This window comes from Capra hircus, chromosome 24 (assembly GCF_001704415.2).
Source record: "Capra hircus breed San Clemente chromosome 24, ASM170441v1, whole genome shotgun sequence".
NCBI classification, from domain to species: domain Eukaryota; kingdom Metazoa; phylum Chordata; class Mammalia; order Artiodactyla; family Bovidae; genus Capra; species Capra hircus.
In genome coordinates, this window is record NC_030831.1 from 24,996,904 (window position 1) to 25,011,485 (window position 14,582).

Consider the following 14,582-nt stretch of genomic DNA (forward strand, 5'->3'; position numbering starts at 1 on the left):
TCGGGGTCTTTTCCAGTGAATTGGGTCTTCACATCGGGTGGCCAAAGTATTAGAGCTTCAGCCTCAGCATCAGTCCCTTCAATGAATATTTAGGGTTGATTTACTTTAGGATTGACTGGTTTGATCTCCTTGCAGTCCAAGGTACTCTCAAGAGTCTTCTCCAGCACCACAATTTGAAAGCATCCATTCTTCAGTGCTAAGCCTTCTTTATGGTCCAAATCTCACATCCGTACATGACTACTAGGAAAACCATAGCTTTAACTATATGGACCTTTGTCAGCAAAGTGATGTCTTTGTTTTTTAATACGCTGTCTAGGTTTGTCATAGCTTTTATTCCAAGGAGCAACTGAATTGTAGGTTACACTGTTTCTTAACTGTATGTTCTATATTTTAAAAATTTTATGAAATAGACACATAAATACCACTTTGGAGAATTTTAAATTTGTCTCTGAGGTGGAAGAAAGGAATAAACTCTTTAAGAGGTGAATTTGGGAGTGAGTAGAGTATTTACTCAGAGAAGGCAATGGCACCCCACTCTAGTATTCTTGCCTGGAAAATCCCAGGGATGGAGAAGCCTGGTAGGCTGCAGCCCATGGGGTCGCTTCCCTTGTGGCTTAGCTGGTAAAGAATCAGCCTGCAATGTGGGAGACCCAGGTTCGATCCCTGAGTTGGGAAGATCCCTGGAGAAGGGAAAGGCTACCCACTCCAGTATTCTGGAGAATTCCATGGACTAGTTCACGGGTCGCAAAGAGTCAGACACGACTGAGCGACTTTCACTTTCACTTTCATGCATTGGAGAAGGAAATGGCAACCCACTCCAGTGTTCTTGCCTAGAGAATCCCAGGGACGGGGGAGCCTGGTGGGCTGCCGCCTATGGGGTCGTACAGTACAGAGTTGGACACGACTAAAGTGACTTAGCAGCAGCAGCAGAGTATTTACTGGAGTTGTGCATGATCTCAATTCTAAGTAAATGAAGGTGACACTCCAGCCTCCATAAACCGGGAACCTGAGTGTGAGAGCAGTCAGGGAAGAAAGATGCACCCAGTTTGGACCAGGGGGGTCAGGGGTCCAGGACAGGTGTGCCACATAAGCATATTCTCCCTGTCTTTCTCTTTTCACTGCTTACTTCAAAGAGGGGTAGAAACATATCTGATGGCCTCTCTTTAGAGGATTTGTCAGCAGGGAGCTAAAATCTCATTATGTTTCAAGGGAGAGGCTTAAATGTGGAACTGCCTCTGATACTAAAACTCCTTTGAAGCTTCAAATCACTGGAATACCAACAACAAACTTGCCCACATCCTGTGAAGATTTCTGCACTAAGAAATATTTATTAATAATTATTATTTGGGCAACAATATAAGCAAAATGAAATGTTGTCTGCCTGTGCTTTGTTGCATTAAATATATTTACTAAGAAAAATGTAAATTATCTTATGAACCATACACTTTTCTACGTGGAAAGAATCTGAGCTTATCTGTTAATACTTTACAAGTGTTATAGTCAACTAAGCTATTTCTTTAACCAATATGTTAAATGTATGACTGCTGCTGCTGCTAAGTCGTTTCAGTCGTGTCCGACTCTGTGCGACTGCATAGACGGCAGCCCACCAGGCTCCGCCGTCCCTGGGATTCTCCAGGCAAGAACACTGGAGTGGGTTGCCATTCCTTCTCCAATGCATGCATGCATGCTAAGTTGTTTCAAAAATGTATGACTAAAAACTATTAATACATGAAAATTAGTAATTAGTGATTAGTTAGTAATTGTGTATTACTTTAGCAAAGTTCTTGAAACTGCAGAACTATAGAGCTAAGCTATGAATCACTTAACCACTCCTTTGGAAAGCCTTGCACATAATTTACAAAGAACACAGGAGCCAGGACCACCGCGAATCACCAGCATCTTCTCAGACTGACATCTTGTGTTTTCTTGGGAGGAAAAATACCATCGATAAAGAGCTTGCTTCTTCATAAACCCAAACCCATAACCTACAGAGTTACACATACACACATACACACATACACACACACACACACGATGATGATTTTGGTAAATTCAATAATTATATTGTCATTTGCTTTTTATATTTGTTATAATTCTTGAATTTTATAAGCTCCTACTTTAGCCATAATGTTCCCTGCTTTACTAAACTGTAAATACTTCAAGCACAAAAAAGGGCTTCCTTGGTGGCTCGGTGGTAAAGAATCACCTGGCAAAGCAGGAGATGTGGGTTCGATCTCTGGGTAGGGAAGATCCCCAGAAGAAGGAAATGGCAACCCACTCCAATATTCTTGCCTGAGAAATCCCATGGACAGGGCAGCATGGCAGGCTATAGTTCATGGGGTTGCAAAGACTTAGACATGACTAAACAACAACAACACACAGAAGAATTATTATTTAAAAGGATGGTTTTAACACTTAGGCTTGTGTTATGAACTGTAAAATAAAATCAGTGGATCATGAATACTGCTAAAAATTAAACAGTAAAGAACAGATTAAAAGATCAGGATTCAGTATGCATTAGAAGCACACAAAAAAGTGATGTTTTGGAAAACTTTTGTTTTGATAATACATGTATGCGTATACTAGGTTGCAATGTGATACATATTTTTACATATTTTATAATAGGAATACATTGTGCATGTTTTCAAAAAGCAAGCATGCCCCACAAAATCCAGTTTGCAACTTGGAATATTTCTCCTTGATATGGATATTTTCCTTTAATATTCCTATATTGACACTGTACTACAGATATTAGTCAGTGATCTACTTAAGAAAGGCACGCTCTATATGGAAAGCAGGAAAGGAAGAGATGACAAAGTAAAATTCTGAATATATTTTAAAATCCTTCCTGAAAGTACCCATATGGGATGTGCTTCTTTATGGCACTTTACTTTTCCATTTATACATTCTCTTGATAGACAGATAGGATAAGAAGTTTGATTAGTTTACCTGCATGTAGAGAACTTACTATGTGCCAGCTGCGGAGGATGCAAATATAGTAAAACAAGCTCTTCTGAGGGTGAAATCCTGGCAAAGGAAACTACAAACAAGGTAATCAACAGTAAACTAATAACACACTAACAATTTTAATATGTTGTAACTGATGGGTCCAGAGGCACATTTCCAGTTCAGTGACAAAATTGCAGAACTTGATTTCAATAAATAAAATTTAAATTTTCAGATAAGTGAGAAGAACTGGGGGCCAATCTAATAGTAACCATTGTTGTTATGGAATCAGAGCCTTAAAAATCTTAAAAATGTCTAGACCTGATAAATATTAATCATTCATAATCCAGATGTGGTATCCTACTTAACGATAAGGAGGAGGAAATGGCAACTCAAGAACTCTAGTATTCTCGCCTGGAAAGTTCCACGGACAGAGGAGCCTCGTGGGCTATCATCCATGGGGTCTCAAAAAAGTTGGACATGACTTAGTGGCTGAACATGCACACACTAAATGACACAGAGTAAGGACGATTTGGTTCAATTCAACACTAAATGAGCCCTTTCCATGTTCCAGGCATGGTAGCAAGACCTGGAGAAACAAAGGTGAGTAAAAGACACTTTCAGTGACCATGGGTAATAATGGTCTAGTAGGAAAGTCAAACATAAAATCAGATGGTAAAGCACAGAGGAATTAGCACAATTAAAAGCGGAGTATTGCCAGGTATGATAGTGACAAGGGAAAGAGAGGGTCAGCTCTTTAAAGGAAACAGAATTTCATGGAAAAGAAAGGAAGAAAAGCATCCCAAGCCAAGAGGACCACCTCTTCAAGGGCATGTATTGGGTTGGCCAATAAGTTTGTTTGGGTTTTCCCATAAGTTGTAATGGAAAAACCGGATGAAACATTTTGGCCAACCCAGTATTAGCATGGCATATTTGGGCAACTACAAGAAAGCACTACTACTGTCTACTACTACCACCAGATTGTAAGGTATCAGCAGGTAGTCAGTCAAGATGAGGCTGGAGAGGACACCCAATCACATAAAGGAAGAATATTTTATACAGACAAAGGGCTTTACACTTTATTCCACTGACACTGAAGATAAAGACATTGTACAAGGTTTTAAGTGCAGAGTGACTTAAGTTAGGCAACAGTATGGACTTTAGTTGACAGGGAAAAGAGCTTAGAGACCCAAAAAACACCAGGGCTATGAACTTTAATATCACACTTGACTGCTAGCCTATTATGTGACCCAGAACATTCTGATATAAAGAAAACCAACATGTAATGTTTTTATCTCGTAAAGCCGATAATGCAGAGAATTAACGAATTATGCACGTATAAAATGAAGCTTCACAGTTAGGAAGTCATGAAGCGCCCCTCATAGGAGTCATATAGTATCATATGCCTGATTCACTTCTGAGCTTATCAGCATATGAAGAGTCATCACGGCCACGGCCTGGATTGGCTGGGTGACAGGACTGGCTTACTGTGGAATTAACCCCACAGACTCTAGCTTTAGGGACAGAGGTTCCACAGGTGGGAGCAGGCACCTGGGTTTTCCATTTGAGGACTGATGCTCTCTACTACTTGCCAGATATAACTGTTCTTCCAAAATCGAATCACTTCCTCACAGCTCCGTTTGCCTCTCTAAACTTCGCCCCTTCAAAATCAGTACTTCAGGACTTCCCTGGTGGTCCAGTGGCTAAGACTGAGTGCCCAATGCAGGGGGCCTGGGCTCACTCCCTGGTCAGGGAACTAGATCCCGCATGCTGAAACTAAAGATCCTGCATGTCACCACTAAGCTCCTGTATGCAGCAGTGAAGATCCCAAGGGCTGCAACTAAGACTTGGCACAGCCAAACAAATAAATAAATATAAGTACGTTTTTAAAAAGTAGTCAGAAAGTTTTTTTTTTTAAAGAAAACAAAAGAAAAAACCCCAATACTTCTTTTAGCCCTTCCCATGTGTCAGTGCAGTGAAAGCCACTCAGTCGTGTTTGACTCTTTGTGACCCCATGGTGGACTTCTCCAGGCCAGAATACTGGAGTGGGTAGTCCCACTTCAGTATTCCTTTCTCTGGGGGATCTTCCCCACCCAGGGATTGAACCTGGGTCTCTCGGATTGCAGGCGGATTCTTTACCATCTGAGCCACCAGGGAAGCCCAAGAATACTGGAGTGGGTAGTCTAATCCCTTCTCCAGTGGATCTTCCTGACCCAGGAATCCAACTGGGGTATCCTGCTTTGCAGGTAGATTCTTTACCAGCTGAGCCACCAGGGAAGCCCTCCTATGTGTCAGGCCCTGTTCTGAATGCTCAACATATATTAAAGGATTACATTTTCATATCAACCCTATGAGATGATAACTATTATTTTTCTCTTAGTCTATTTGGGCTGTTATTACAGACTATCATAGACTAGGGGGTTTATAAACAACGGAAATTTATTTCTTACAATTCTGGAGGCTGGAAAGTCCAAGATCAAGGCATTGGTAGATTCTGAGTCTGATGAGAACTGTTTTCTTTCTTTTTAAAATAAAGCCTCTTGATGAAAGTGAAAGAGGAGAGTGAAAAAGTTGGCTTAAAGCTCAACATTCAGAAAACTAAGATCATGGCATGTGGTCCCATCACTTCATGGGAAATAGATGGGGAAACAGTGGAAACAGTGTCAGACTTTATTTTGGGGGGCTCCAAAATCACTGCAGATGGTGATTGCAGCCATGAAATTAAAAGACACTTACTCCTTGGAAGGAAAGTTATGACCAACCTAGATAGCATATTCAAAAGGAGAGACATTACTTTGCCAACAAAGGTCTGTCTAGTCAAGGCTATGGTTTTTCCAGTGGTCATGTATGGATGTGAGTTGGACTGTGAAGAAAGCTGAGCACCGAAGAATTGATGGTTTTGAACTGTGGTGTTGGAGAAGACTCTTGAGAGTCCCTTGGACTGCAAGGAGATCCAACCAGTCCATTCTAAAGGAGATCAGTCCTAGGTATTCTTTGGAAGGAATGATGCTAAAGCTGAAACTCCAGTACTTTGGCCACCTCAAGCAAAGTTGACTCATTGGAAAAGACCCTGGTGCTGGGAGGGATTGGGGGCAGGAGGAGAAGGGACGACAGAGGATGAGATGGCTGGATGGCATCACTGACTCGATGGATGTGGGTTTGGGTGAACTCTGGGAGTTGGTGATGGACAGGGAGGCCTGGTGTGCAGCAATTCATGGGGTCGAAAAGAGTCGGAGAGACTGAACTGAACTGAAAATTTATTAATTTTTTTAATTGAAGGATAATTGCTTAGGGTCCGTTTTCTTGTTCATGATCTAATCATCTCCCCAAATCACCACCTGGGTATTAGGTTTCAACCTAAGAATTTGGGGAGAACACAAACATTCAGCCTATATTAATCATCCCCATTTTTTCAGAAGAGGAAACAGCAAGTTGCCCAAGCTCCTGAATAGAAGCAGAGTCACTAATCAAAGCCATGCCATCTGGCATTGAAGTCAATATTTTTAATCACCATAAAATGCTGCCTTCCACAAATCTCAATTTAAAACGTATTTGGCAGGAATGAGGGACCAGTACATTGAATTTTGCTTTACAGAAAATTTTTCTTGGGGGTTTCTTTTTCGTAAACTGTAAAATCTTGTAAGCTTTGCCCCTGTACCCAGTTGTTACACTTTTATGTGAGTGGTTTGCACTGGCCCAACAATCTTAAGACAACATGCCTCCTCATATCATGTTTGGAAGTGCAGTCCAGTCAGACTGAAAGAGTACTCTTCTCAGTTGATTTTTTTCCCCTACAGTTTAACCAAAACTCTCGTCTTACAAATAAAATCTTTCTGAAGCAGTTCTACCACAACTGGAGATTACATAAGATTTTAGAGCTCATTAAAATTTCTTTCCTTTAATACTCAAGGTTGAAATGAAAACTCTTCTGCAAGGTCAGCAATAAGAGCAAATCTAATGAAAGTTTTCTATTGATTAAAAAAAAAGTTGATTGCATTAATCTTTTTACTTTTTTATCTTGCCTTTAGGTCATAAGTTACCAGCGCTTTCATGGGAAAGAACTACTTTTCCCTATTCCCTGAAGCTTTTAAAGAGTATGTAATAGTAGAAAATTATTATTTTTTAAAATATACCATTTAAGGTTTAAGGATCTACTAACTGGCTGAAGGACCCCTGACCCTGTCCATTCTTAAATGTTTCTTGAATCATTTTTGGAGCCTGAGCTTAATTTTCAGAAATGATTAATTACTTAAATAGGAAAAAAATAGCTGGCATTTGATTGCTTTTCAGTTCAGTTCAGTTCAGTCATGTCCGACCCTTTGCAACCCCATGGACTGCAGCACGCCAGACCTCCCTGTCCATCACCAACTCACAGAGTTTATTCAAACTCACGTCCATTGAGTCAGTGATGCCATCCAACCATCTCATCCTCTGTCATCCCCTTCTCCTCCCACCTTCAATCTTTCCCAGTATTAGGGTCTTTCCAAATGAGTCAGCTCTTTGCATCAGGTGGCCAAAGTATTGGAGTTTCAGCTTCAACATCAGTCCTTCCAATGAAAATTCAGGACTGATTCCTTTAGGATTGATTGGTTGGATCTCCTTGCAGTCCAAGGGACTCTCAAGAGTCTTCTCCAATACCATACTTCAAAAGCATCAGTTCTTCAGTGCTCAGCTTTCTTTATAGTCCAACTCTCACATCCATACATGACTACTGGAAAATTGGTTCCTTTTCATTTTTTAAAATTCTTCTTTCTGTGAGCAAAACTTCCAACTTTATGGACCTCTGATTCCGAGTGAAAATGTTAGTCTCTCAGTCGTTCGCCTCTTCACCACCCCCCTGGGCTGGAACCTGCCAGGCTCCTCTATTCGTGGAATTCTCCAGGCAAGAATACAGGAGTGGGTTGCCATTTCCTTCTCCAGGGAAGATTCCAACCCAGTGATCTGAACAGGGATCACCTGCATTGGATGCGGATTCTTTTCCGTCGGAATCACCAGGGATTTGGAGTAAAACAGACTAAAAACTGCCCCCCACCTTTTTTTTCCCAAGACTTTTCTGAAAACTTCACATCAGTGACACAAAGCTGAAAACTTTGAGCAGAAGATTTTGTGAAAATCATCTTCAGTGCTTCCAAGGGGGAGGACAGGGAAAGTGCGAGAAGCATCTCCAGGGTTTTTCTGTAATTGTTATGGAGAGGTTTATTCATTGGCACAGACCTAAGCTAGCCATCTGAAAGGCAGTGGTTGTTTTCAAGTCCCCCTGGGCGGGTGAAGGAGGTGTTTGTTTTGTCTTCCATGTATTGTACACTGAATGTGTACTGAAAAATATAAAGAACTGATCTATGTAACCCTTTCACCTGGCCACCACTTGCCTCTGCTGGTGTGTGTGCTGTGTGCCAAGTCGCTTCAGTGGTGTCCCACTCTTGTGGACCTATGGACTGTAGCCTGCCAGGCTCCTCTGTCCATGGGGTTCTCCAGGCCAGAATACTGGAGTGGGTTGCCATTTTCTTTTCCAAGGGATCTTCCCAACCCAGGGATAGAACCCAGGCCTCTTATGACTCCTGCATTAGCAGGCGAGTTCTTTACTACTAGTGCCACCTGGGAAGCCATTATTTTCCTGGTGTAAAATAATCTTAAAAGAAAAAAAGTAGCACTTAAAAGTTAGGATGTGCTTAAAGAAACGGGAATCTTACAGCTACCTCTGAGCTCTGTCTGCAGGGAGTAGGCCACAGTCAATATTGCGGAAAACAGAGTGTTTATCACAGAAAGTGGACTGTGGGCTTGAATCCAGGCATATCTATCTACAAGTGCTCAATCTTGCCAATTTACCAAATGTCTTGGTACGTATATCTAGAAAATGAGAATTAGTCCAACCCTGGGAGAGAAATGAGTGAGAAAAGCATGTGACAACAGCTGGTTCCCGTCGCCTCCCAGTAAATTGGCGTGTCTGTGGCTGTTGGTCTCAATCTCCGCTGTCTCCAGCAGCTTGTCGGTAGGTACAATGAAGGTGCCAACCTGACAGTCATCTTCCCTTGTGTGGATACTGATAATTCGTTACCTTTCTGTTTCTCGGTGATTAGGTCTTTTTCATTCCTCCTTGTAGCCAGAGTCTGGTGTAAAATAATCTTAAAACTTGAGTGTAGATTCAAGGGGGTAACTTCCAGCTGCGTTTCTGGAGAGTTTTAGGGCTGTCGGGGCGGGGTGGCGGGAGGCACGCCAAGGGATGGATGCTTTTCCCAGCTGTGGCACTCTCAAGAGATGGGCACCACACAGATCTCTTGCGCCCTATAACAGCAACTCCAGCGCCACGGTGAGGGATGGACCGAGAGGGAGCTACATCTTCAGGACGAGTGAGATTCCCGAGCTCGGCGTGTTCCTCCGGGGCGCCCTCCGGGCAGGCCCCGGGAAAGCGAAGGAATGCGGGCGTGCGGCGGCGCCGGGCGAGGCTGCAAGGCGCCGGAGCGGTCGGACGGGGGAGCGAGAGCTAAAGCTTGCGGAGCGCGCCCAGACGCCCGCCGGATCCTGGAGCCGCCGCCTAGCCGAGCCCGCCCGGCTGCGGGGGGCGGGGGAGGCCGAGCGGGAGGCGGGGCGGGGCGGGGCGGGCGGCGCCGGGGAGGCGGGGGCGGGGTCTCTCCGAGCTGCGCAGGCGTTGCTCGCACCTTGTTGATTAGTCAGTGCTGGGAGCGCTGCTATGGCGTTTCTCAGACCCGCGGCTCCTCCTCACACGCTCCAGGCGGAGGGAAGGAGGGGTGAGAGGAGGAGGAGGCGAGCGGGCGGCCGCCGCAGCTGCAGACCCGGGGCCAGAGGAGGAGGCGGAGCGGGAGCCGCCGCAGCCACCCCGGCCGCCGCGGGGCTGCTGCCTGTCCTCTCCGGGCTTGAGGGCACGCGGGGCGCCCCAGCCATGCCCCGCAGCGGCAGCTGAGCCGGCCGCGGGCCCCCTCCGTCCCTCCCTCGCTCCCGGCTGCCGCAGCCGCCGCCGCGCCCCCGGGCTGCCCGCGGCCGGAGTGCCGGGCGCCCCTCGCGCGTCCCAGCTCCGCGAGCGCGAGCAGCGGCGGCCGCCGAGGCGCGGGGTGGTGCCGGCGGCGGGAGCGCGGGGCCGGAGGAGGCGGGGAAGATGGACCCGGCGCCCTCGCTGGGCTGCAGCCTCAAGGATGTGAAGTGGAGCTCGGTGGCCGTTCCGCTCGACCTGCTGGTCAGCACTTACCGACTGCCCCAGATCGCGCGGCTGGACAGCGGTGAGTCCCCGCCCGCGAACCGCAGTCTTGGCTGGGCTGTGCGCGCCTGAGCCGGGGAGGGTGGGACCCTGTGGGGAGTGGGCTGCCCGCCCCCCAGGCGTTGGACTTGGCCCGCGCGGCTGCCGCAGCCCTGGCGCGTCGCTCTCAACTCCCCCCAGCAGCAGCTAGAGATGTGAAAATCAAAGCCCTTGCAGGATAATTAAAAAGGACGCCAAAAAAAAAAAAAAAAAAAAACAACATTAGGGAAACCTTTGCAGATAGTAATCTTGGAGGCGAGCTGTCCCTCCCTACCCGCCTGCAAGAATTACTCAACCTGAGAAACCCTGAAGAGTTAGCTTAGGTAACTTTCTCACAAAATAATTGTGCCTTGGGTGGCATCTTTATTTTGGCAACTCTCCCCCGCCCCTCCCCAAGAAGGAGCAGATTTTAGGGGGAAAGGTCCTGGATGACCAATGAAAGAGATCACATTTCTCAGAGACCTTTTATTACAGCTTGTCTGTTTTAAGTCAACTGAAAGTAATTTAGAGCTGTGTGTAGCAAATGTTTTTAGTAGAGGTGATGGTATGCTTAAGGTTAATTATTAGCTTAGCGCATTTCCAGCCTGGAAAAAAAAACTGAAGTCCCGAAAACCTGTATTGACCTGGAACCTGAGCTCAAAACTAAGACATGCTCGTGTTTCCTGAAAGTGACAACCAGAGACTAACCCCGCGTTTCCCAGCTGTTTGTTCTGCAGGTTGACATCTGCAAACAGGTAGATAGATGTGCATACTGTCAAGATACTTTTCGGTTTGAGAGCTGTGACAGACAAGGTGGCAGTTTAGGTGTGTTTTGCCTTTTGTGTTTTCGTAATAACTTCTGTTGATTTTGGCTTCATGCGGTTTCAGACTGTTTGCAGAAACAAGCTGGCCTCTGCTATGGGGCTGCTTGAAGCACCTGGGCCCAGGCTGGCAGGCAAGTTGATAAAGCTGAGCTCACGCCAAATCAGCACTGAGCAGAAAGGTGTCATTTCTGCTCAAAGGACTTGGGTTGCTCCTTTTTCTGTGGAGTCCAGGCATGTGTAACATGAGACGTTATAAGCATCTAAAGGCATTTTTGTTCCCTTTCTTCTGAGGAGTTAGATTAGACGTTTGAAGTACTGCTGTGAAAAATAAAGGCAGGAGAGTTCAAGATCACTGTAAAACAGTCTGCCCGTGCTTACTAGCTTTGTTTAATTGGTGGTGGTAGTCGTGGGCATTGGGAATAAGCTAGGAGTTCTGAAACTAGTGATGAAGGGCAGGTGAGTTCAGGGATGGTCAGGTGGTATGTTTTGAGGCATTTCTGCTTAGAGTAGGAGTGCTTTAAATATGTGTCTGCAGGTCTGAATCAGAGAGAGAGTGTGTGTGTGTACTCTGAGTTTCATTTATTCTTACATTGTGTGACATTGTGAATACTGAAAGGTTATAGGCTTCCTCACTTTTTCCTATCTCTCATCTCTGCTCACTTCACCAAAACTTAATAGCTAGATGGTGAACATGGATGTGTGTGGTGTAAAAGTTACCCAAAAGTTTCATTTAACAAAATTTTAAGAGTCTGAATGTCAGTTGCAGACATAACTTTCAGCTTTACAATCCACTTTCTTCTCTCCCCGCCATTCATAAAAAGGATCTGAATCAGCAGTGTACTCATCCCACACTTCTTTTTCAAATTAGGACGTGGGTAGCAAGTCTTAACAGTGTGTCCTTTCAAGCTGTGGAATGGATGTTGATCACTATGTGTAATTCCAATTCCGTATTGTAAAGTTTCTCTTATTACTGCTTGAGGATCACAGTGGCATGTACAAATTTGGAATCATAGCCAAATACTGCTTTATACTTTGGTCCTTTCACTTAGTCTCATCTTATTTAAAAAAAAAAACAACTTTTTTTAAGCTACATGCTGTTTCATGGGATGATGGCTGTACCATATATCGAGTCCCCTGCAGTGGACACCAAAGCTGCTTCATTTTATGAATTTTAAGTTGTGATGTAATGAATACTCTTATACATAAATCTATTTGTTTGGGTTAGGATATATTCCTCCCCTGCTGAATAAACACGTAAATCCTTTTTAAGTCCTTGTTACACATTGCCAAATTGCTTCAGAGACTAAAGGTTGTACTCATGCTCAAGGGAGAATCATGGGAGTAGCAGTTTCCCTACAACCTTAAAATAAAAAGTATTTTACAAACAACTAGAACCAATAAAATTTGCTAATTTGAAGGGCGGAAAGTGTTAGATTACCAATTAAATTTGGATAGACTTTAAAAGAGTTGGTCATAGATTCCATGTTTATTTTTTAAATGTCACAGCAGTGCGCAGAACACGTTAAGGACATGCCACCATGCTGTATGTGAAATTTGTGCAGCCCTCATCCCTGTGTATGTCCTTTCGCCAGCTTTAGTGCTGCAGGTACATTTTATACACACACACACACACACACACACACACACACACACACACACACACACACACACACACACACACACACACACACACACACACACACACACACACACACACACACACACACACACCCTATACTTAGACATGAAAGGTAGTCATTTTCCAAATCACTTGTTTTCAGAGAGGTTAGAAAGGAATGGAAAAACATGGCAGTAGTTGACATTACGCCAAGAGGAAACTATTGGCTGATTTTAAGCAATCATTAAAAAAAAAATCAAACATCTAATTTCAGAACTGTTGATTATTGGATGCCTACTATGTGCTGGTCGGTTTCTAAGTGCTTGATATATCTTGTCTCAAATCCTTAGCACCCCATTTTAAGGACTTTGGGAACCTGAGGTTTGGAGAAATTGAGCAACATACCTAGTAAATGATGGATTGTGATTTTTAGCCGACTTTCCAACTCTGAAGACAGACCTTTTATCTTAAACTGTACTACCTCCTTATACTAAACAGGAGTAGATTTAGAGTAGGTCTAACGTCTGCTCTAAAGAGCCCCACTGTCTCTCTTGAGAGCTGGAGGACCGGAAAGTCAATATTTTTAGAACAGAGTAGACATCGAATTAAGTGCTGGCCTCATCCATCATATTTAGACGATTTTCTGCTTCCCAAAGGAGTGGCTGAAAAGTGGTAAGGGGCAGAGAAGAAAGTAAAGAATCAGAAAGAAGGCAAAAAGTAGAGTCTGAGGGTCTAGGGTATGTAGACATGCCTGTTGAGAACACTCTTTAGGGCGTTTGCCATACTTAACGTACTAACTACACAGTAAGAGCTTTCCAGTTCTTTGCCTCCTGCATGTCACTCATGAATTGCCAGACACAGTCACTATTCCACCCCCAGTGGTGAAATTTGTCATTATTTAAGATAAATACAAAATTAGTGAGTCTTTTTTGCCTGGGAAATCCCATGGACAGAGGAGCCTGGCGGGCTATAGTCTGTGGGATCACTAGAGTTGGACACGGCTTAGCGACTAAACCACCACCACCACCACAGTATGGCCTCATGAGTCTTTCTGGAGACCAAAAGAAAAGTACTCTAGAGGTTCTCCTTAAGAAACACATCTCTTCAGCCAGAATCTAACCCCATTCTGCAACACAGTTAAAATCAGATATTTAACCTCATCATCAGTCTTGGAAACTGTTGGCTGTAGAACCAGGTTCAACAAATGTTTTTATGACCGACAGGGTGGAGAGAATACTGATCCTCACCCATCATCAGCCCATCCATACTTAGGGGTAGGTAGGTGGGGAAATTGTGTTTTTTTCTCTGTCTCTTCAGTATTTTTTCTTGGAAGTGCTCTGAAGAGTTGTTCTTCAGCCATGCTCTTTCAGCTTTTTTGCTCTTACAGCGCCTGAAAGATTCTGTAAAAGCCTGTACTCTAAACACATTTCTAAATTAATTGCTAAAACTTTTCATCTTAAACAGTTTAATAGTTTTATATAGTTGTACAGTTTAAATAGTTGTAGAGGGTATCTTTCATCATACTGTCAACATTGACTTTTCAAGTTATTGCATTGTTTAAAAAACTCTAGTAGAGTCTATATTTGATTCCCTCATAACTTCTCTTATAGCTCAGTTGGTAATGGGCTTCCCTGGTGGCTCAGAGGTTAAAGCGTCCGCCTCCAATGCGGGAGACCCGGGTTCGATCCCCGGGTCGGGGAGATCCCCTGGAGAAGGAAATGGTAACCCACTCCAGTATTCTTGCCTGGAGAATCCCATGGACAGAGGGTCGCAAAGAGTCGGACACGACTGAGTGACTTCACTTCACTTCAGTTGGTAAAGAATCCGCCTGTAATGCGGGAGACCCTGGTTCAATTCCTGGGTCGGGGAGATCTCCTGCAGAAGGCATAGGCTACCCACTTCAGTGTTCTTGGGCTTCCCTTGTGGCTCAGCTGGTAAAGAAAGTGAAGTCACTCAGTCGTGTTTG

The 14,582-nt window shown here is 44.3% G+C and overlaps 1 protein-coding gene and 1 non-coding gene across 3 annotated transcripts in view; both read left to right on the forward strand.

Annotated features, from left to right (window-relative positions):
* Nucleotides 9,948-14,582, forward strand: part of GAREM1 (GRB2 associated regulator of MAPK1 subtype 1) — a 235,988-nt gene continuing 231,353 nt past the window's right edge. For both annotated transcript variants that reach the window (XM_018039594.1, XM_018039595.1), the window contains exon 1: nt 9,948-10,178. In XM_018039594.1, the coding sequence (XP_017895083.1) occupies nt 10,058-10,178 (121 nt within the window). In that variant the 5' untranslated portion in view covers nt 9,948-10,057. The remainder of the gene's footprint in view (nt 10,179-14,582) is intronic.
* Nucleotides 14,245-14,317, forward strand: TRNAW-CCA. Its single transcript has one exon. It is a non-coding gene; the product is annotated as a tRNA-Trp (tRNA).